General features: G+C 39.0%; 4 protein-coding genes across 5 annotated transcripts; 2 read left to right on the top strand and 2 right to left on the bottom strand.

The window, feature by feature from the left end:
- Nucleotides 1-5,841: 5,841 nt before the first annotated feature.
- Nucleotides 5,842-8,203, top strand: LOC137936955 (uncharacterized). 2 transcript variants are annotated; one of them, XR_011109591.1, is made up of 4 exons: nt 5,842-6,760; nt 7,121-7,198; nt 7,574-7,642; nt 7,879-8,203. XR_011109591.1 is itself a non-coding variant. In XM_068781939.1 (3 exons), the coding sequence occupies exons 1-3, from the start codon at nt 6,029-6,031 to the stop codon at nt 7,577-7,579; spliced, it is 816 nt and encodes a 271-aa protein (XP_068638040.1). In that variant the 5' UTR covers nt 5,842-6,028; the 3' UTR covers nt 7,580-8,203. The 2 variants fall into 2 exon arrangements, 1 of the variants encoding a protein (XP_068638040.1); XM_068781939.1 differs by having other exon boundaries at nt 7,574-8,203.
- Nucleotides 8,204-9,614: 1,411 nt separating this feature from the next.
- On the top strand, nt 9,615-10,871 carry LOC137937822 (uncharacterized). Its single transcript, XM_068783001.1, has 3 exons — nt 9,615-10,321; nt 10,470-10,548; nt 10,631-10,871. Exons 1-3 carry the CDS (start codon nt 9,728-9,730, stop codon nt 10,666-10,668), a joined length of 711 nt encoding a protein of 236 aa, XP_068639102.1. The 5' UTR covers nt 9,615-9,727; the 3' UTR covers nt 10,669-10,871.
- Nucleotides 10,872-11,523: 652 nt separating this feature from the next.
- Nucleotides 11,524-12,998, bottom strand: LOC137937825 (uncharacterized). Its single transcript, XM_068783002.1, has 2 exons — nt 12,192-12,998; nt 11,524-12,089 (listed from the first exon to the last, which is right to left on the bottom strand). The coding sequence occupies exons 1-2, from the start codon at nt 12,879-12,881 to the stop codon at nt 11,985-11,987; spliced, it is 795 nt and encodes a 264-aa protein (XP_068639103.1). The 5' UTR covers nt 12,882-12,998; the 3' UTR covers nt 11,524-11,984.
- Nucleotides 12,999-16,350: 3,352 nt separating this feature from the next.
- On the bottom strand, nt 16,351-17,566 carry LOC137936220 (uncharacterized). Its single transcript, XM_068780789.1, has 3 exons — nt 16,883-17,566; nt 16,670-16,747; nt 16,351-16,564 (listed from the first exon to the last, which is right to left on the bottom strand). The coding sequence occupies exons 1-3, from the start codon at nt 17,564-17,566 to the stop codon at nt 16,559-16,561; spliced, it is 768 nt and encodes a 255-aa protein (XP_068636890.1). The 3' UTR covers nt 16,351-16,558.
- Between the last annotated feature and the right edge of the window lie 5,849 nt (nt 17,567-23,415).

The following is a 23,415-nucleotide window of genomic DNA, read 5'->3' as shown; positions in this document are numbered from 1 at the left end:
GTTGAATTTTTGGAGAAGAAAATAATTCAATGACTTGATTATTACTGAGTACAATGAGCCTTTTATTTATAATAGAAAAAATAAGTAGAATAATATTACAATTTAACTACCTATCTTCCAGTTACACCCAAAGTCTAACACTTAAAGATAAATCCTAACATAATTAAACAACTAAAGATGTCTAAAAGACTGACATAACTTAAACACTTTTAAACTGAGACTCTTCTGTGAGATCTCCTTCCCATGAGACTCCTATTAGACTCTACCATATTAACTTTGACTCTATGAGACTTTTTCTTGTGAGAGTCATGTATGACTCTTTCGTACCTGATCGTTGACACCCCCCCTTAAGCGAGGGTTTATAACTTCAACTTGCAATGAAAAAAAAAAATGGTCTTCAAGGAGAATAATTCATTGTGCTCCTCTATAAAATTTGATTACTACAACACAGAGAATTTTTCTTGTAGATTGTACTTCTTCTCAAACAATAGCAACTACTATACTTCAATTCCGGAAGGAGGTCCAACCATTCAACACTCAACTTTCAAATGAAATTCTGACACTTAAAGAAACTAAATCAGAAGGAGGTGCAACTACCGTAACACTCACAAATTATGACACGTATGAAAATTTTGAAGAAGATATACATCAAATCAATAAAGTAACGAAAGTGATCGATCTTGGTTCAACATGTAGAATCCTTCACACTTTTGTTCTATTCTACCCCTCAAACTTGGAGGTATCGGCCTAATCCCCACTTAAAACAAAAATAATTGCAATAATTATTTCCTCCATCAAGATATCTCAATGGTAAGTACTAAAGTTGGACACAAACTCAAAAAAAAAAAAAAGATGGTGATAATAATCACTTAAAAAAGTGTAATGCCTGTCACTCAAAGGAAGACCATAAAACCGACCAAGGGTACTAATAACAATGTCTCCAACTCATAATAGCAATGGGTTTCTCCAACTCATCATTGGTAGAACTCTAGTAGGAACAACCCCTTAACTTGTGTAAGGTAGACAAATCAGCAGAAATCAGATGGCAGCAAAATACACTTAAGAGCTACATAGAGAAGACAGACGATGGTCAAGCTGAGGAAATAAGCTCAAAAGAAATACTAAGTTGACAAGACAAGACATATCCATGCATCCACTCCACTTCTTTTCCTTTTTTGTTCATGCTTTTCTTCCTAACGAAGCCTCTTTCTTCCCAACTCAGAGCTTGGTTGCTAACAGCAAAGAACAAAGCAATTATGAATCTATTTACAGACACTTGTGAAAACCAAAAAACTTGGAGGAGTTTGACGAGGAATGCAATAGTAGCAGTAACTATTGAGAGTGAACCAAGAGGAAGAAGAACCACAAACAAGAGGCTGTCGTCTATTCTGATAAGAAGAAGATAATGAAAGTAACCGAGAGGTTCTAAAATCAACCTCATCGGCACCTTCGTCAAAGCAGACTCTTTGCAGCAGGCTATGAGTGTGTGCTGGCAAAGCTTCATTGATGTAGGCAGAGACGGCAGCTTCAGAAATAGACTTGAGTCCAGACAAACTTTTGTGAACTTTAACTAGTCAAATGCATACAGTCCAAGGTGACACGTAATCTTTAACTGATTACATCAGTGATCAGACTATTGAGAAGGAGATAAACGCCATTAGAATTGGATTTCAGAAAAGATTTAATGGTTTCAGATTGTTTGTCACCTGAACTCCCCAGCAGATACGAAAAAATTTTGTGAAAAAGAACGAAGAAGGATTATCTAATTTCGTCCGCCCGTCATTCTTTTCTTGGCGCGAAGTTCGCACGGCGGAAATGAATGAAAAAAGTAACGAAAAGTCGAAAACCACAGCAAATTCTCCGATACTCGACTACCAGAAGATTATCTTAAAAAAGAAAAAATGGGCCAAAATAAGCCATGAAAACTGTTGCAAATCTCTGGTTTTGAAGAATCAGATATCCGACTTCAGATCCAGTTGGATCTTTCGCTGGAGAGAACTACAGACAGCTTCAGCAACGCAAACTCATTACCGATTTAGCATTTTCCCCCTTGTTCTTTGCGCTGAAACTTCTGAACTAGAGAATGCGACTAGCGCTATAAGTGATCTCCCATTTCGATCAAGGGAAAAACAGTTGACTGTTCTTGTTTTTGTTGGAAGCAACTGTAGCTACTGAGTTTCGAATTAGAATGGAAAAAGACAACACAACGGAGGAATCTACATCGCTACAAGAAAACATGGGCGTTCCTACTGGAGGCATACATTGGGCTTCCAGAGATGGATGTTGGGTTTAAGAGAACTTCAGAATCAATGGAGCGCATGATGCCGATGAAGACAACCGATTCCTCCTCCAACACAACTTGACGAAGCTCACCGTACAAGGTCTCCTCCCTCTCCATCGTTCTGATTTCTTTCAGAAGACTCCTAGCAGAAGCTCTTTGCATGGATCAACGGATTTGATGGCATGAATAGGCGAGTGTATGGTGAGTACGATCGAAATTTGTTAAGTTATTTCACCTTGAGTCAAGTATTTTTTCTTTATCAAACAGGTGATTTGTGTTTGAGTTATCCATATAAAGAAGTAGACTATTTGTTGTGTCCTAAAGTTGGGTTATTTTTCTGCCTTTGAAATTGAGCGGAATGTGTTTCAGACTATGACCATTTTGAATAGTGTATGAAGTTTTATCGTATGGCTAGGAGTGATTTTTTTTCTCCCAAATTGTGTTTTATCCTAGTTGGGTCTTTGTGTCCTTTTTATCCCCAACTTAAGGGGGGGAGTTGAAAAAGAAGTACAAGAAAGAGGTATTTTATTCTACATGTTGTGGTAATTTTTATGTGACAAAAATATTCAAGAAATGGGGCAAAGAAAATATGGAAGTTTTTATATTTACAAAGAATTTTTTCAACAAAATAAATTGAAACCAATTTTTTTTATTCCAAGTTGAAGTTATAAACTATAGCTTGAGGAGAGTGTTGAAGAGTATATATGGAAGAGTCTTATATGACTCTCACTACAAGACGTCTAACAAAAATAAAATCAATATGGTGGAGTCTAAGAAGAGTCTCATGGGAAAGAAGTTTCACATAAGAGGTTCAATTCACAGGTGTTTTAGTTATGTTAGTCTTCTATGTATGTTCAGTTATTTAATTGTGTTAAGATTTATCTTTAAGTATAAGACTTTCGGTATAATTGGGACCTAAGTAGTTTAATGTTAATCCGATTATACTATTTCCTTTATTATAAATAGAGACTCATTGTACTTAGTTATAATCAAGTCAATAAAGTATTTATCTTTTCCAAAAATTCAACAACATCTATGTCACGTCCGCCTCCACCCTCAATTTAGTGTCCACGTTTTGACTTACGATTGAGCCAACTTGTATACAATGTATTTCTTTTGTATTTAAAAGTTGAAGATCAAATTTTGTATCCCTTGTACCCCTTTGCACTTATAAAAAGAAAGCCCCATGCAGTTTTACCATTATACCTCTCTATTTCCTCCATACACCAATCTTTTCGATCTTTGATTAAAAAAAGGGGAAGAAAACTTAAAAACCATAACAAAATTTTCATTCATAAATTTAGGGGATTAAGAATACTATAAAACTCATGTTTGGGATTATGTTTTTATTTTATATGAATTAGACTTTGTCATCATAAAAAAAGGGGGAGATTGTTGACTTAGGTCGACCCTCAATGATACCAAAACTTAACAAAATTGAGCTAATATTTGTGACTAAAACATTTAAGATGCATTTCCTTTAAGAGACACAAAATCAAGGTCTATGAAGAAGAATTGACAAATTCGATACATGACCTTGAGCAAAATGAAGTGTGAGGTTGTCTTAAAGAAGCACCTCATAAGAAAATTTTGAAGACTTGAAGATCTAGAGTCAATTGACTTAGCAAATCTCAAGAACTCTAGCCATGTAACAGGACGTCAAACAAACTTCAATCCTAAGGTACTCAAAAGCATTAGAGCTTTAGGGCATGAAAGCTTTTACTACCATATTTTATCGATGCATTTGAATGATTTACAGTTGCTAAAACCCTTACTCTAGCCTATATGATGCTTAGATTTCAAAATAGTACACTAGCATGTAGCATGATTGATCAATTTGTATAAGCTTGATCGATAATCTCAAATGCAGTCTGGGAGATCTTATAAAGCATGATGAATCATGGGTTCAAGCATGATCAATCATACAATGTTGTAAGGGAAAGTTATAATGCATTAAAATGTACCATTTCAAATCCAAATATGCTCATTTTGAGCTCACTGATTATCATCTTCTTTCCTAATTAGGTTTATTCGGATCAAAGGGGTCGATCAGAATTAGGGGGGGGGGGGGGGGGGGGGGGGGGTGGCTGAGTTTTCCTAAGTCCAACAGGTGATGCGACTCGGGTTTCTTGGTGCCTGAGTTGGTTTTTGAATTAGGTTAAATTAACTTGGTCCCTCCATTGGGTCTCAAAACATATAAAATCATAGAGTAGTATGAAATCAATTGATGTTGTTGGTTTAAGTGGTTTAATGATTTTCAACTTTGCTCCCATAGGTAATCCACACGATCCTTCAAATAAGGGGGTGGAAGATAACGTAAGGGACTAAATCACTTTTTTTGGCCCAGGAGAGGGGGATCAATTGAATATTTCAAATTATAAACTATGTAAGGTGTGTAAACAAAAGATCATACAAATTCACAATTTCAATAAAATGTAAACATTCACACACGATATCACAATGAGAATTTTTGTTATTAATGTTCCCCTAATGGTATGCACCGCCCAAGAAACCCTTGTTTGAGAATTTCACTATTTTTAAGCTCTAATAATTGGAATTCAAACAAAGAGATTTCAGCTCAATTTAAGCCACTCGTAGCTCAATACATGTTTTTTTACAATCACAATCTTCATAAGAGATTGGATACAATCTAGCTCTAGTTGGCCCTTGCTATCTAGATTAAAGATGTTTTAGATGAACCTTTCACAAAGTAAAATCAACGAAAGGTAAAAACTTACAAACTTGGCCACTTCTTTAGTAGCACAATGTGGAGTGAGGGAGTTTGTCTAGTGAGCAATGCAAGGAAAGAAATGGAAAGAGTTTTGAATTTTTCAAGGCTAAAGTATTTTTGAGAAGTTTTTTAAGTTTGAGGATAAAATTCCAAAAGTTTTGCCAATAAAGGATCATTAAGTTCTCAATGCATGGTTTGGTGGGGGTATCTATAACCCCCACCAAATTTTCACTCTAATGATAATTTTCAGTTCAATCGTACTAAATTCATCACAATATTTTTTTAATTTTTTAATTTTTTAATTTTTTATTTTTGTACTTTTAAATGTAGGTTGGAACTCAAGCCTGGCGAGAGATTGAGTTCAAACTCAATTAAAATTTTTGGACTCAACTCGATTCCAATTTTAAGCTCAAGACTCAATTCTAGGTCGAATTCAAAATATTCAAATCAAGACATACTCCACATTGACACTAGAAGCTCTTCTTCCTGCAATTATTTTCACATGCCCTCTATCTCGCATCTCACTTTAAATCCGTATGTATAATCTCCGGATACCAACCCGCAACGTGGCGAACAAACTGGCGCTACTTTACGGGACCCCTCACGTGCCATGGCTGGGTCCATCATAACCCATTTCCCATGAGATCCTGCGCCCTTCACCATTGTAGGCTTTCGCTGAAACGTACAGAAAGAAAAAAGAAAGTTGCCCTCCGCGTCAGCGTGGGGAGACGGCGACGCACTCACGTGACTATCCACTACCGCCACCCCTGGCGTATTTTAGCGATAGCCTTTTGGCCTTATTAGGAATTTTGGAAGCCCCAAACTCCGTAGAACCAAAACCCGAACGTTAAAACCGCTTTCTATGCCTCTCTCCCCCCTCTATTACAATCCCGGCGTTTTCAGAAACAGGGATTCCCCGAATCCCCGCCGACCACTTCTCCTCCCATACATCCGTTGAGTAGCTTCTGCTCGGCTCTTGTTCTCTCTCATCGTTTTCTTGTTTTCTCTCTTGATCCATGGTGACGATCCCGCGATCACCCGACCCCGTTACTCCTCAGCGGCTAATGTCCTTGGCGCCTCCGCCGCCGCCGCCGCCGCCTCCGCTACCGGAGAAATCTCAGCCGCTCCATAACTTCTCCATGCCTTACCTCAAATGGGGAAACCAGAAGCTGCTTCGGTGCATGAGAGTCAACCGCGACGGAGAAATCATCAGATCCTCGATAACCGAAGCGCAATCCGACGGCTGTAAACAATCTACCCCCGAACTCCGTACCTTTCGAAGGACTGCCTCCGCGTCACCGCCGTCCAAGCCGACGGCTTCCACGTCCGGGAAGTCGGTGGCGGCAGGCAAGGACCCCGATCTTGGAATTGAAGAAATCAGAGAGAAACTTTTAGTTCACCTCCGGTCGGCAGCGAAGAAGATGAAGTTTCAGGTGCCAGAGGAAGCCGAGGAAGAAGAACCCTCGGCGAGGCCATGGAATCTCCGCACCAGGAGAGCAGCCTGTAAGGCTCCGAACGAGATTGGGGAGGCTCGCCGAGAGATTCTGCCGTCGCCGTCGGAAAACCACGCAAAATCCATTCGTCTGAGAACCGTGGCGGCGGACAAGAACGGACAGAAGAAGGAAAGGAGGAAGTTCTCGGTCACCTTGTCTAAAGAGGAGATTGAAGAGGATTTCTTCATCATGACAGGATCTAAGCCACCTCGGCGGCCCAAGAAGAGGGCTAGAGTTATACAGAAGCAATTGGATGTAAGTATCTCCTGATGCCAGTCTCTTGGGTTTTTACTCCCTTTTATTATTATGATTATTATTTTCACGTTCCCTTCTACTTCCTTCTCGATTCTTTCCCTTGTATATTCGTTAATCACCTGTTTCCTTTTTTTGAGTGTCGTCTCTTATTTTTGTCTTTCTTATTTCCGTGTTTTGAATTTTCCGAGTTCATCTTGTCTTCCTTCGTTCCTCAGAAGTTTCTTGTTTACATCCATCTCTTTCGTTCATCTGTTTGGGCTATTTTTTTGGTTGGATGTCTCCCTTTTGTGTATTTGAATTGATCTTTTCTTTCTTCCAATGCATAATAATAGTGACTCATTTGATGCTTCTCTGTTTCAGGTGAGTTTCCCCGGCTTGTGGTTGTCGGAAGTAACGCCGGATATATACGAAGTTCCCGATTCTCTTGAATGTGGAAAGGTAAGTCGCAGTAAATCTTCACTTGATGAGCCCTTTCTCTGTCTTTCTGTTGTTTGCCTCTGTAGAACATGCACCTGTTGGCGTACCGTGTTCATCGTTTGCTTCGTTGATCCATGGTTAAATGGAATTTTTTCTATTAAAGTTTGTCTTTTATTTGCGCATTTTGCCAAAATTGAAGAAACTTTGTACTTGATCAATCTGTGTAAACTTGTTCTGTTTTATACCACTACCCTGCCTCTTACAGGTTTGTGGTGGTCTGATTTAATTTTGTAAAAACAGGGGTGCTGAGTTTATCTTGCAGTTATTTTTCTTCAACTTCAATGCCAATGAGCTGCTTTGCTTCAAGATACTGATTATTGGGCTCTTGTTTTGCAGAGCTAGCATAATGGAGATGCCATGACGAAATTTTTCCAGGCTTTTTCTACAGGGTTACCTCAATTGGAGGTACAGTTCTCTGATAATTATGTAAAATGGAAAGTTAATAAAACTGTGAAATCCCTTTTAGTATCCAGTAAAGTTCAGTTACCCGATTAATCAATTGATACTTGGCAGTGTTTTTCTCCTTGGAAGTTTTGTTCTAAAGTATCCATTAGCTTTGTTGTATAATGGGTATTCTGGTAAGGTATGGGAGGGGAAGGAAGAGAGAGTTCCAAATATGATACAAGTGCCAACTTCTACAGGTTGATCTTGATGAAGGTGTAGGCTCTGTTCAATAGTCTTTCAGAGAAATGTCTGTAGCTGGTCTTCTATGAAACACTGGTTCAATCTAGAGTGCATCTGTAGTGGTTTATTCTGTTGATTCATTGAAATATTTACAGGAGACGTGTTGTTCTGCACAGGTTTTTTTTTTTTTTTTTTAATTTATTTCTTTCTTTTTACTGATCAAGGGTTCTGATTTAATCACTTGTATCGAAATTTTAAGTGTAATATACATGGAAGAAGACAGAACTCAAAAGCTATGTTGACAGGAGATCGATAGAAGATAAAGAAATAATTTTTCCCTTTCATTCCTTTGTGAGCTTTTAAGAAGGGTCAATGCTCAGGTTCTTTTCCTGGCGAAACAGGGGAAGTTAAACACTGCAATATCTGATTTGGGAACCCAGTAGCAGAGTGCTTTGGTGTTTAATGTGTTTGCAGGAAAACTTTAACTGTCCAGTCTTCAGTGTTTTGGTCTCTCCTGCAGAGTGGTGAAAAATGTCCAAAACTAGAAATAAAAAAGAGTTAGGCTTGTAAGCTTGGGAAATGGCTTGTAAATTTTTTATTTTTTCTACCAAATTCATAATACAAACTGTTACTAGGAACCGAATTCCTTAAAACTCTTATTGTCAGCGTCTTCAAGGCGGAATGATTGTGTAGAGGGTCTTGGTCAGGTTGAGCAGGTGGTGTGAATGTCAGTGGGCATTAGAAGAGATTTTACATCATTCTAATCAGAAATGGAACCAGCCGACGATTGAAGTTGGGAGCAGAAACTCACTTGCACGCGTCTTGATTAAGTCTTGACCGCGCGGGGTCTCCAAATATTCCATTTCATCCTCATCTCTCTCCTTCGATGAGGGACACAGAGCGTCATCGATCCACTGTTTGGATTTCGGAACCGAGTCTATCGTTACAACGCCGGTGAAACCTTGATTCAATCTGACAGTGGCGACAGACAAGATACAGAAGGTTTTTGTTCTGCACCGACACAGGAACACCGGCCGCGGCGGCGGCCAAGCCGGAGTTGAATTGAAATTTGAAATTCGAAAGTTGGGTCCACAGATTAGTCTTTTCTTTTGTGGGAAGGGTGGTCCATTCATCGCCCTCGTCCTCGGTTCTCGCCGTCGCCACCATCCTCAAATTTTATTTTAACGGTAAACTATGTAAAATAGAGGGAAGGGGCGTGGACCATAGCTGGCCAAGTTTCAACACGTTTCATCCTGGGTCATTCTGGAACGACGACCACGAGCAGGTAATTCTTCTCTGAGACATACTTGGCGGCGGACGCTTTCTGGGACGATGACCACGAGCAGAACAATTCTTTTAACGACTGCGATCACCATTTGCTTCTCTAATTTTAATTAACATAAGTAGGTAAGTTTAAGCATACATCATGCTTGATTAGAACATAGCAGTTATAATGCCAACAACGATAAGTAATTGAAACTTCTTTTCAACAACTCGCAACTCCGTTAATGGAGTATTTAAGATTTCTCGTTTCCAGAAATTCAACAGGGTTTCAATCTCTCACTCGAAAAAGGATGATTTGGTACGTATGGGAGTGTTAAAAAACACTCCCGGGAGGACGAAAAAGCGAGAAGGGAAGCCCATAGCGAGACGTTTTCGAAAAGAGTCTCGAGACATTACAAAGACTGGTCTCAGAATACGTGGCCCGTCAGTTAGTTAGTTAGAAACTAGGGTTCTTCCTCTGCTCCTTCCGTTCTCTCTCTCTCTCTCTCCCCGCGTTCCATTACATCACATTTATTGACGAGATCCTTTTTCTTTTCTTTTTTTTTCTTTTCTTTTCTTCCCAAAATCCTCTCCTCTGCTCCAATGGCTGCCGTCTCCGAGGCGCTGCCTCTCAACCCTTCTTCTTCTTCTTCTTCTTCTCTCAACTTCGCCTCCCTGCCGTCCCTCAAATGGGCTGATCAGACCCGCTTCAGCCGTGCCAACTGTAACCCCACACCCGATTCCAAATCTTTACCTTCCTCATCTCACCACGACGCTTCGCATTCGCCTCCCCCAATCGCCGACGTTTTTCACTCTCCCAAACACCGCAAAACTTTGCCTTCGTCAACCCGGCTAACCTGCGACAAGCCGGCGCTGCGTGTTCCGGCGAAAACCACCTGGGAGAATACTGGTGAGGATGTGTCGTGCGATCTCGAGGAGGAAGAACAAGAAGAAGAAGAAGAGGAGCTTAGAGTGACTGGTTCGTCTGTTTTACTGCCGGAGACACGGCCTAAGTCGCTGCGACTGAGGGGGTTAGCTCCGCCGCTGGAGGGAGAGGAGAAGAAGAAGTTGGATATACCTAAGTTGTCGATTTCGCTGTCGAGGGAAGAGATTGAAGAGGATGTCTGGGCGCTCACCGGATCCAGACCGTCAAGGCGGCCAAAGAAGAGACTCAGAAACGTACAGAATAAATTGGATGTAAGATACATTCAATCTTCCCTTATTTGCCCTACAATGTCGCCGGAAAAAGAAAAAAAACAAACAGAAATTATTTCCCTTACTTTTCTTCTGCTCAAGCCTCAAGGTTGATGAAAACTTCCCCATGATTTTTTTTTTTTTTTTCCAGCAAACGTTTCCTGGATTATGCTTGCCTACCGTCTCCGCAGACAGATACAGAATAGCCGATCAAAGTGAATCCAGAAAAGGTAAAATTACTCTATATTTTTCCTCCACATTCCTTTGCTCCACTGTCCATAAACCCGAATCTGATTTTTCTGGTTCCTGCAGAGGTAGATATTGTAAGAAGGTTCTTGAAATTCTGCTGATACAAATTCGTCAATCATCGAGGCATCGCGGCAACCATGAATGCCTAGTAGAAACTGCACTGTTTTTGTTTTTCCTTTTTCAAAATATCTTACTGCTGTAAATCGAGGAATCAGATGTAAATGGCAAAACTCCGATTTAAATTGATGAATTCACATGATTTTTATCTGCTTAATCTCCGTCTGATGAGAAACACAGAGAAAGGGTATAGGGTTCTCATCATCGTTTTTTTTTTTATTTAGGAAACTAAGAAGGAAGACGGAAAGCAGAGAACCAATCAAATCCCATTTCTGTTCATCCCTGACTTGCACTGAACGAATCTGTCATTAAGGAAACTCTTCGACACAAGCATTGGCCTGTCAACTGCCCTCTTCTGCACGAAAACTCACTTTAATTCTCTGTGTCTTTCGACGATTTCAATCAAGAAAAACCCACACAGCCATGGCTGTTCAAACGCCACGATAACAGCATATCAAACACTTGAATTACCCACGCTGAATTCAACAAAACTTGCAGGAGGAGGAAACTGTATTTTATGGTTTTATGGGTTTAAATTCTATATTAGAATAATGCATCTACAGTTCTGATCTGTTAACAGCATTGCAGATGAGAATCCTCATTGTATAACCTTCATTCAGAAGATGAACAACCCCTCTTCAAGGTTTTGGCAAAAAGCTCTGGATCCTCCAATCGATTTTTCCTGAACATCGAATACTATTCTAAGAGAAAAGTTAAATAGAAATTTAAATTTAAATTGGTTATTACTTTCATAATCTGCATTTAAACAAGCATAGAAGCCGATAAACCTTTCTGGGAACAGCACAGAAACTTGGATTCCAATCCAATAACACGAAATCAAACTAAATAAATCACATTCTCGAGGAGAAAATATGAAATGAAGATCCTGTAACAGCAAAATGATTAGATTTAATGAATAAAATTAGTGTGGCCATTACAGTGTCTAATCCTCGATATATACAGTGAAGCTAAGAGAACCCAAAAAGAATATTGTAGCCGAGCTTCTCTTCCAATTTACGACGAAGAATGCTTAATTTACCTTGAGTCGACAGATCTCAGAATAGTTGTAGTTCATGCCGAAGATGAGTAAATCTTAAGAACCGCATCGGCAATTGACATTGAATAGTTACTGAGTAATCCCAAGCATCGTCGTCGGCCATTGCATTTGAACAATGATTGAATGATCCGAAGAACTTCGGGTTCAATTGGAATTGAACTTTCCAGTAAATCTCGAGTATCTAGTTCTGGTACAACTATGGACCTTAAATTAAAAAAACAAGAGTCGGTTCAAACCTAGACATTAAGAAAAGATGAAATGGGTAATCACCGTTCGAGGTTCAGGATGATCGGGGATCTTGTAGGAATCTGGAGTTATATCACACAGCCATAAGCCTGGAAACGACTCCTGAAAATGAAAATCAGAGAAACTGCATCAGCGTCGAAATTAGAGGAAAAACGGAGAAGGAATGGGAAGGACAGAACGTTGAACCTCCAGAAGTCATCTTACATTGAGTTTTTTCTGAATCGCCCTAGGCCTCTTTTTTGGCCTACGAGGCGGTTTCAATCCGGTGACGGCCAAGAAGTCCTCCTCTATCTCCTGCTTCGATAGAGGAATTGAGAGGGTAGGTAGCTCCATCTTATGCTCCTCTTCTCTCAGCGGAGGAGCGAGGCCTCTAAGGCGGAGCGACTTCGGCCGGCTCTGTGACGGCAGAGGAGCATCCGATTTCACGACTCGTTCAGCGACTCCAGGAACTCTTCCACGGACCTCGATCGGAGCACTGCAAGGAACGGGAGCTCTTCTCTTTTTGGAATTACAGGCCTTTCTCTCCGAGGAATCGTTCTTCTCTCCCTCGCCTTCCAGCGAATCACCTTCCGTATAATGAGCTACCACGGTGTCAAGATTGGCAAGGAGCTTCTGTCGAACTTTCTTGATCCCGCCATCCGCTTCGGCGGAGCTCCACGATTTGACGACCGAGGAAGGAGAAAGAGGCTTACGGAAGCAGTCGGGGCGAAGCGGTGAGGCACGGTTGGCCGAATCCTCGGATTCAGAGCGAGAAGAGGAGGATCTGAGAGGGGTGGAAGGGTTATCCCCGTCGGCCATGGCTTTGACGCACCTGAGGTTCCTCTGGTTTCCCCATTTCAGGGAAGGCAAAGAGAAATTGTGGAGAGGGTGGGGACGTCGAGAAACGGCCGCCATGGCAGATCAAAAGAGAGAGGATGGAGTGGAGAGGAATGAGAAGCAGCCGGAGGGGAGGGGAAGAAGAGAGAGTTTGGTTATTGTGTGTGAGTTGGCCTGTTGGGTAGCGGACGCATATACGTGGAAGGGGTGGGAGGGAGGGCGCGATGGGACGAAGAGAAAGAACGGACGAGCGGTAGGAAAAGAGGAAAACCAACTGCGTTTATGTTTTTTCACTACCGGTTGGAGAGAGCTTGATAACGTGCGCGGAGGGGTAGACATAGTCCGAATCTTGCAGCGTGTTGATTAAGAGAAATATCGAAGAACCTCGTCGATTTGTTGAAATAAATAAATAAATATTGCAATTAGAAGGTTCGTCGAGGGGTAGGGGAGACCTTCCTCCCACAAGGAATGCCCTCCGAAAGGAGCCTCCTCTTTTGGCCAGCATTGGAAGGATAGGATGTCCCTCTTTGCTTTCTCTCTCTTTTTTTTTTTTTAAATTAAGTGATTTAAAATTTAAGAAAAACACATAATCAATATATCCTTAATACTTTCTATTTACATTAAAAAATTAACCTTTCATTATTTCCTCCAATTGGTCTAAGTACCCCATTTGTATATGTTTAGAAGCTTACTAAATGAACAATATGACATGAGATAAATCCAATGAGATCTTATTCGATAATTGAAAGGATTATGTTTATCCCTCCCCAGGTTCACTGGGTTTGGTTTAGCAGCACCGGTGGATGCATATTTTCAACATTCATGAACTAGAAAAAAAGTTATTGGAGGCCTTAGACTAAATGGCAAGGGATAATGAAAATCTTCTCAGATATCTGCGTATAAAAAATACTAGAATATAAGGTATAATTATTATAGACGGAATTACCATTATTAATATAGTTGCAAGACGTAGAAGGGGAAGAGGTTATTGGGGATGCATTGAGCCAGCAGAAGCAGAAGCAGATTCCCCTACCACACAGTGGCAGCAAACTTGGAACGGGCGGAAAAGAGGACTGGAAGACAGAAGCATTTGAAGGAACATTTGGACGGCCACTGACTACTCCAAACCTTTCACAAGATTCTGTTATAGGTCACACAGCCTTCACTGAAACAGCAATTTTTGAGAACAAAGTTTTCTGTTCTTATTTTATGAAAATTGAAGACAGAAAACCATTTACTTCCTACTCCAAGCAGGACCTTTAGCATCCGTATTAAAACAACAGCTTATCAACCAGTGGAAAGGCCGGTTTAAACAAGCTAATGTAATAATGCTATAGTGTTACAATGTCAACTATTCTTCTTGGCTTGGACTAGAGCCTGGATTTGCTGAATCGCAAACCCCACATAAGCATGACTACATGCTATAGTGTTACAATATCGACTATTCTTCTTGTCGACTATCATGACTGAACGAGGCATAAGTTATTTATTGGTTTAAGAAATCATGGTTCCGTTATAGTTGGATGAACTTACAAACTACTTCCAGTTACCTCTTCAGTGACAGAGCAAAAAACTACATTCCTGTGCTGCTGCGAAGAAGCAATTTATTGATAAAACGACAGCAACGATGCAGATATGGTCAGTTAAAAGCATACGGGAAGGATCAGATAAAGAAGGCAAGAGAAAACACAACATGAAATCTCTAGAAAATCATTCTGAAATTTAAACTAAGCCAATTTCATCACAATTCAGATAGGAAAATCTGTGCTGAATGAGAATGCTGATTGTATGGACTCACTAGGACTTTGTCACATTCTCCTATTCACTTTCTCTGCCTGAAACTACCTTTACACAACATGAAATCTATAGAAAATCATTCTGAAATTTAAACTTAGCCAATTTCATCACAATTCAGATAGGAAAATCTGCGCTGAATGAGAATGCTGATTGTATGGACTCACTGGGACTTTGTCACACTCTCCTATTCACCTTCTCTGCCTGAAACTATCTTTACACTAAAATTCTTCATGTATCTAACCAAAACAAGCTACTGAACTCAAAACTGTTACCATAAGCAGAATTTAGCAGGTAACATCAGATAACAGTTGAAAGCAAGGAAATATCCCATCCACTGCCTTACTGTTGAATCAAGACAACAGTCTAAAGCCATGATAAAACCAAGAAACTTGAACACATGTGAGCACCATTGATCTGCTAGCCAAGTCATCCTCCTAAACATTGCAATCTTAGATTTGGCACACTATCGATGCCTTTCTAGCTATCCGCCTCATGTTCCTCTCAGAATTTAGTCTTTTCTATAACCAACAAGCAGTCATAAACCCTACGGTTATAAATATACAGAACCTACTTCAAACACAACCCTTTATCCACACTCTCTTTTATAATAAGAGAAAAAGAGTATAAGCTCACTCCAACAAGTCAGAACTGAACCTCGAGGCATACCCAAATATAACCCAGTGGTGATGCCTAAGTGATGGCTGCATTTTAGTTTCACATCCAGCTCCCAAACAGAGGTTTCCTCTATCCCTCCTTTTTTCACATTTGTTGCTGACTTTGAATGCAAAGGTCAATAGAAAGTTGAGAAGAACCTAATCAACAGGGTAACAATCCAATCAAAAGGGTTAACTCACTCTGCAGCCCTTCTAACAATTGGCACAGCCAAAACCTTGGTTCTATGCAGCATTTTTATAGAAGAAAAAGGACTCTAATCTTAAATAGGGCTGTTATTAAAAAAAAAATTAAGTTGCCTCTCATGGGTGAAATAAAAATGTCTCATAAGAAAACTGTAATTATTGTGCCCTTTGTCTTAAGAAATAAAGTATCCTAATTAGAGTTTTTTCTCTTCAGTTAAGAAACTTCCTTTTGAGAATAAGTTCACAAAGAAACTGAATACAGCAGATGCTAGGTGATGGAATCAAATGCTAAGGATGGCTTTGTTAAAAGAGCACTCAGCCATAGTTCCATCCATTTTAAGGCCAATTCAAATAATGAGTAAGATTTCCATCAATCTGCATATGACATCAAACTGTTTAACTTCATAAAGATGTGCCAATATGTGCCCTCTGAAACAAAAAGCAGCCTCTTTTCCTGTTCTTTTTCTTTTCCCAGAATGGTCAGAAATAGTAACGTGAGACAATAGGTGAGAAAAATGACAGTACGCAGAGTATTATCTTTTCTCTATTCCCATTCAAATATCTTCGAATGTCAAAGGAATTCATGATTACCATGAAAAACAACCCCTCTCATGTAGAAGTCCAATAGCAAGTGAGACTAATATAGTTGATTTCAAATTGAATCAGGATATTATCTCCTCCATCCGCATCCAAATTTCTCAGTATGTCAAAAGAATTCATAATTACTAAGAACAAACCTTTTACATGTGGACGTCCAACATTAAGTAAATCTCAGATTCAATTTGAATTCAGAAATTGAATGAATCTAGAATGTGAATCCAAATCCAGAATATTTCCATTGGAATGCAAATTTTAACAAAAAAAATTTTTTTTGAAGGAAATCGGAAGCAAAGAATTAGTATCCTGATGTGATACCTCTTGTAACAATTAGTATCGTTTTACAACAGTTGAAAAAATGGCAAGTAAATATTCAAATTGATTGGTGAACTTTCATTTGAAGACGTATTGTACCTCTAGCTGATTGTAAGAGGTGTTAGAGCAGCCACTGTTAGCGAGAGAAAATTTAAAGATTCTGCAGCTGCCAGTACAATTGTACTACAACTACTTCTGCAAGACACGAAATTTAGATCATTAATCCATAAATGAGGAGGTAAGAAAGGGAAGTATTAAACCTACATAAAAAAATTAAGAAAAAGAAGCAATTCGATGTACCTTATTTGATTCGGGAAGATCAGATACTTTATACGAGTCTAGAGTAATATTTGACAACCATAAACCAGGAAATAAATCCTGTAGAAGTAATCAGAATTGTTTCAGGTTTCGAAAACAGAAACAAGCAATAGTTGTCGACAGTCAGCTTAAATTCAAGAAACGAAGCTTTTGATAAAATTTAAAATTAAAAAAAATGTTAACATCCGTACTTACATCCAATTTGTTTTGTACGATTTTCGGTCTCTTCTTCGGTCTACGAGGTGGTTTAGCCTGGGTCATGGCCAAGAAATCCTCTTCAATCTCGTCTCGTGTCAAAGATATTGAGAACTTAGGAATCTCGTTTCTCTTGTCTTCGACCTTTTCGGGCGCAAGGCCTCTTAAACGGAGGGATTTCGGCCGAGTCTCTGTTGGCAGAGGAGGAGAGCCATCAAGTCGAGGCTTTTCTTGATTGTTGGAAGTTTCGATTGGAGCATCGTAAGCAGCTCTCCTTGTTCTGAGGTTCCAAGGGATCTTTTCCACCAATTCCTCTTCTTCTGGTTTTTCTCCATCTTCAACACTGGTCAAAGCTCGTAGATGGACAAGAAGCTTCTCCCTGACTTTCTCGATTCCATCATCCGGTTTGATCGCCAGCGGCGGAAGCTTTGGCAGTTTCTCGATTGAAGAGGGCGGCGGAGGAGAATGCGAGACAGGTTTCAGAGAATTCCTGTGGTGATTCGAAAGCGTTGGAGTCGAGGAACAAGGTTCAAGCTGCGGTAGAGAATCATCAGAGTCCGAGGAAAAAATGGAAGGATTGACATTAATGGATCGAAGGAGCCTCTGATTTTCCCACTTGAGAGAGGGCATAGCGAAATTATGAAGACGGTGGGAAGTCCTCTCCGGGTCCGGCCAGGCAGCCATGAACGTCGGGAGTCGATCCGCTCCGATTACAGCAGTGGAGGCCGTCACAGGGAGAAGAAGGAAAAGGGTTGGGAGGGTGAAGAAAGAAGAAAGGGGAGAGATTTCTGAGCGTCTATCCGGATCGCGTTAGTTGAAGCTTTAGAAGGCGCGAAGGCAAAGCAGGCAGACTCAGAGAAGGCATCTATCTATCTCTCTACGAAGTACGAACAAGGAAGTCAGTTTTACTTTAATTTTTGAATTTCCTACTTTTTGCTCTCGAAATTGGGCAGATTTACAGGTTCTGCCCTTTCCGTGTGGGTGATAGAGAGCGTGAATTGGAGAAAAGGGAAATCCTACCTAATTTATTAAAAGGTTTATCTTGAATAAATATGTTTTTAAAATTATAAATTTTATTTTTTATTAATTATTTTATAAATTTACATCTTTTCCCCCTTTTTTTAGACTTAATGTGAATTATTATTTTTTATTAATTATTTTATAAAAGGGAGCCTCAAGTCTCCTATGTGTTTTAGACTTGAAACTCTTGCTTGAAAACTCTTACAATTACTTATATGGTCTATTTTTGGATTAAACAATTATAACAATTAGTTAAATTTGATTTTCTCCAAAGTTGGTACCTTTATAATTTGATACATATTACCTAATACACGACAATATGTCGATGATATAGATGGGTAACGATGCAAAGAAAACGTACGAGGAACATTATTCTATTCATTTAGGTTTTAATTATTTGTAAAAAAAAAAAAGAAAACCTTAGTCCACATAAGCTTTGACACACTCGATTTTTATTTTAACCATCGAATTTTAATTTAATGACTTAAAATTTGATTTTTTTTCTTATTCAATATTTATTTATTATCCAGTTATGTTTATTTAACTTTTCTATTTTATTGATTTTTAATAATAAACATCAAAGCGTTATTGCGAACATTATAAAATAAATAACATCTTTGTGAATAAAATGACTTTTATAAGGAATAGAAAGAAAGATTTAGCGAAGGTTGGCTGGACTTGAGTCCAATCTCCTTTTCGTCTAACTATTTTGCTTGAAATCAATGATAACTTAACTCGCTTGAAATCTTCCCTTAGGGTGTTGTTGTGCCGATATAAAACTATAGGAATTTTTTTTTTTCTATTCGTGCCAATTTTTGTGGTTAGAAAATGTTTCCGCATGATTCTTTTAGTCCTTTAAAATGATAAAGAGGATAAGAATTTGAGTTTCCAATTTCTCAAATAAAAAAAATTAAGAAAAAATTAAGAAACATTAAATTAAAGTTGTTCATGATCGTTCATTTCTTACTTCTATTTTATTTTTATAAATTATAAATATTGTATTATGTTTACGTAATACACAAATATTATAATTAATTTTTTCATTGTTTCTTATTTCAAGAAAATCGATAAAAATAATGTTTTAATAAAAATATGGTAAAATGTTTATTTTCTACAGTGGCACAAATGGTCCTTTAACAATGACTTAATCAGCTTCACAATTTTTCATAGACTAACAAGTTCATGTTGGTTGCCCTACTTTCCCAACGGAGTTGGTCTGAATTGCCAGGCCTAGCTGTTTCTAACTAGGACAGATAATGGTCGTGGAAGTGGTTTTTGTATCTCTCTCTGCAAGTAATCAATAGAGATATTGTTAGGATACTTCATCGTCTATTTTATGTCTCGCTTTTTTTTATCAAAGATAAAAAAAAAAGTTGTAGCTCGCTTGTTTAGTCTTTTTAGGATGATTCTGAAACTTTATATGAATTCATAGTTATATTGGATAGCGATAGGCCAGGGAAAAGTTGCTACACCCGACACTAAGAAGTCTTCCTCGATCTCCTCTTTTGTTAGAGGAATCATAATCATGAGTATCTCTAGTGCCTCCTTCTCTTTGTATCTGATGGTTTGAGTCCTCTCAACGTAAGAGATTTTGGTCGAGTCTCTACAACCCGAAGAGCACGAAGATGATCATTGACACTCGGCAACTAGTTGTCCTTCTTAGCTCTTTCGGGGTTCTTTCGTCGCAAATGGATCCTCGATTTCTTGTCCTTTATTTTCCCTAGGTTTGCTTTACTTGTCAATGGGGTATCTACAATTAGCTTCTAGCTAAGAAGTCTTTCTCAATCTCCTATTTGGTTAGAGAAATCGTAATCATGGGTATCTCTGGTATCTCCTTCTCTTTGTATTTGGGGGTTTGAGTCTATTGGAAGATGGGCCAAAGCCCACACGACCAAGGAAGGCTAACATATCCAAGGAAGGCCCACAAGCCCACATAATGATGACATTATGGTAAATATAGAGTGATCTCATAAAGATGACATTGTTGTAATTAGTTTAAGTTTTAGGGGTATTATTATAATATTATAATCTTATTCATCTATAAATTGAGCCTTAGGGGGAGGATTAGGACATAAGTCCATAACCTCTTTTTTCCTCTTGTTTTCTCCCAATGAGTCTCTCTCACTTTTTCTCCTTGAGTTAAATCCATGGAGTCTTGCAAATCAACATGGTATCAGAGCATTGATTTCTAGGACTCGTAGCTATGTACTTGGATAAACTACTCGGATAATCTATTACTGTTTTTTTTCTTCTAATTTTAATATGTTGATTCTATTATCGTCAGTTGGTCGTTGGTTCTTTGGTATATTGTTGCTACATCGCTTGGTATAACGATGCCTTAGCATCACCTGAGAGATCCAACTAGTATACCATTCGTTTGGTAAAATGCTAGCGGAGAAGATTGGATATGGAGGTTGATGGAAATTGTGATTACTTCTTCCTTCTCCTGGAATACCGACTCCACCCTAGGGAATTAATCCTATTCATGATCCGATTCGTCTTTGAACGTCAGATAATAGCCAAAGCTCTAGTGCAGGTTTTCAGCCCTTCTTCACAGAGGCCAGAGGTACTAAAGCAAGAAACTGGGCCCACTACGGAGGCAAAGCCAGAGGTGAAACAGGAAACTACGCATGTCCATGTTGAACCAGTTCGAAAGGCGATGAACATAGATGTATCAGCTCGAGTAGGAGTCCCTCGTCGGTTTCACAAACCATTTTTTTTTCTGAAACACGCAAACGTTATTCTTCCCCAACTGAGCTGTTTGAGGAGTGCAAAACTCGGGACCAACAAACCGATAAAATATTTCTATTTATGGTGGAGGACAAAGACTCTGCGACATTGATCCTGCCATGAATATCCGTCATTATTGCACTTCTCGGTGATGCTCTTCTTCTTACTGTTGTCCAAATTTTTGGTTGCATGGTTCGATTCACGCTATGCTTTGTCGATAGCCTTTGTTGCAAATTTGTGTCCTATTACCATCCCAAATCAATAGTATTCCTCTCTATTCCGTTGGCACTATCCTATTGCTGGAAGATTGTTAGACGAATGTCATTTCTTTTAATCCGGACTGACCTTTCCATTCCAAGACACAAATCCTCAATCTTGGTCCAGCCTGGTATCTCTTCCATCCCGGGCTTGTTGTGTTGCTGTCTGGAAAGTTGTCGTCCAACGTCATCGTTGTTGTTGTCCATCCTAGCCTGACGAAGATCGTATATTGAACACGTTTCTTCGCTATTTGATTGTCATCCCTAGACTGCTATTTTTTCTCATAAATTCCATTGGCTCTCATCTTTATCGCCATCTTGGTTGCCACTCTGAGAGGACGATGACTCTATTGATTGATCTTTCGTTCGCTGCTGCTCTGAGATCTCCTGTCGTGATTGCCATCTGAAGATGCTCTCCCTGGTTTTCTATTGTCCCGAGTTGTTCGGAGGCCAACACCGTAGGGTATACTCTGGTTTTCAATTAAATCCCACCAAGTTAGGTGGCTGATTGATTCAACGAGTTAACTCAGTGAGTTGGGTCAATCTAACTCGGCCCACGTTGTTATTGCCTCTGTTATATGGGTCCGGGTCCCGAGTTCTATACCTATTTTTTTGTGACTCGTCTATATGGGTCTGATACCTGATTCGGCTCGACTTAGTTCCTTATCTTCGGCTAGATTATTATTTTATAGTATTGGCAGCTTATTACTTCGTTCCACCATATTATTTGGTGCAGCTCCTTATTTAGTGATGGACTATTTACGGATTATTTTATGGGTCCCTTTTAAGGATTTCATTATTTGGGCCCAGACCCATTTCACTTGCAATTATTATGTCCCTCTGATTGAAACATTATTATTGAAAATGACTTCTCAGTTGCTAAGTATTATCAACATTGGTTATTATGTTGAAGAAGAAAGCATATGGTGGCCCCAAAATATTATCTCATGTAATTACCCCCTTATTTGGCATTTTTACTTCTACCATTTGCGAGTCGGTGCCCTGTGGAGGGACACCGTGATGGAAAAGTTTATTACTACACTTCTGAGCAATGCTTATAGACCCACTACCCGGAGAGGATAAGAGTATGCCCAACATCCAATGTCACTCAAGTCTATTATTCACCTAAGAGGTGTTTTTTTTAGCTACCCCGAGAAAGTGGGTAGACTCTGTGCCCAAAGTACACCTGCAAAATTGAGCAAAAAGTATTTTTAACTATGGCCATTTGACTGAAGTATGGAGAGATGTCTTACGGCCAGGAATGATTTTACTCTCTTTTATATTATGCCAACTGGGTCTCTAAGAAACCACCAACTTGTGGTAGAGTGTTAGAAGATATGATTGGTTGTCATTTTATACGGGAAGATCTTATACACTATTTTTAGCAAACTGGGCGTTCATGATGTTCTCTCACCCCCCAGCTTGAGGTGGAGTGTTGGAAGATGGGCTGAAAACCAACACAACCAAAGAAGGCCCACAAGTTTGTGTGTTAGAAGATGGGCTAAAACCGACAAGAAGAAGGAAAACCCACAAATTCAAGAGAGGTGGAAGATAGGCTCAAGGCCCATAGACCAAGGAGAAGGCCCACATGCCCACAGAGTTATGGCATTGTGGTAAATAAAGTCAACTCATAAAGATGACATTGATGTAATTAATTTAAGTTTTAAGGGTATTATTGTAATATTATAATCTTAATCATTTATAAATTAAGCTTCAGGGGGAGGCTTAGGACACAAGTCCATAATCTCATTTTCCTCGTGTTTTCTCCCAATGAGTCCCTCTTTTTTTTTTATCCGTGAACTAGATCCATTGAGTCCTAAAAATAAACAAAATCCTCTCAACCTGAGAGATTTTGGTTGAGTCTCTGCAACCCGAAGAGCATGAAGATGATCATGGACACTCGTCAGTTAGTTATCCTTCTTAGCTCTTCAAGGGTTATTTCGCCGCAAATGGATCCTAGATTTCTTGTCCTTAATTTTTCGCTAGGTTTGCTTTACTTGTTGACGGGGTATCTATAATTAGCTTCTAGCTAAGAAGTCTTCTTCAATCCCGTCTTTGGTTAGACAAATAGTAATCAAGGGCATCTCTGGTGTCTCCTGTCTCCTTCTCTTTGTACCTGACGGTTTGAGTCCTCTCAACCTAATAGATTTTGGTCGAGTCTTTGCAACCCGAAGAGCACGAAGACGATCATTGACACTCGACAGCTAGCTGATCCCAAAAAATTTCGTAGATTCATTGGGAGAAAGTTAATAGCTACCAACGAGTTTAATTAGTTGTTCATTACTCAACTAATTATTTAATTAATTAAACTTCATTATTTATATTATTATTTGATTATTTATGGTTAATTATTTAAAATTTACAACTAATATTATGTAAAAACATTTTGTGTTTAGTTAAATTTTTATTAGATCACGTGTTCTAATTAAATTACATTATCATTTGATTCAATTGTAGTTTATTTATTAATTTTTATGATAAATAATTTATTAATTAACTATTAATTACTTTTGATTAATTACATTA

This window comes from Aristolochia californica, unplaced genomic scaffold, assembly GCF_029961685.1.
Source record: "Aristolochia californica isolate CCGP_79_NKW_82.1479 unplaced genomic scaffold, dmAriCali1.0.hap1 SCAF_7, whole genome shotgun sequence".
In the NCBI taxonomy this organism is placed as follows: domain Eukaryota; kingdom Viridiplantae; phylum Streptophyta; class Magnoliopsida; order Piperales; family Aristolochiaceae; genus Aristolochia; species Aristolochia californica.
Note: the sequence above shows the minus strand (reverse complement) of the source record. Positions and strands in the feature narration are given on the sequence as shown.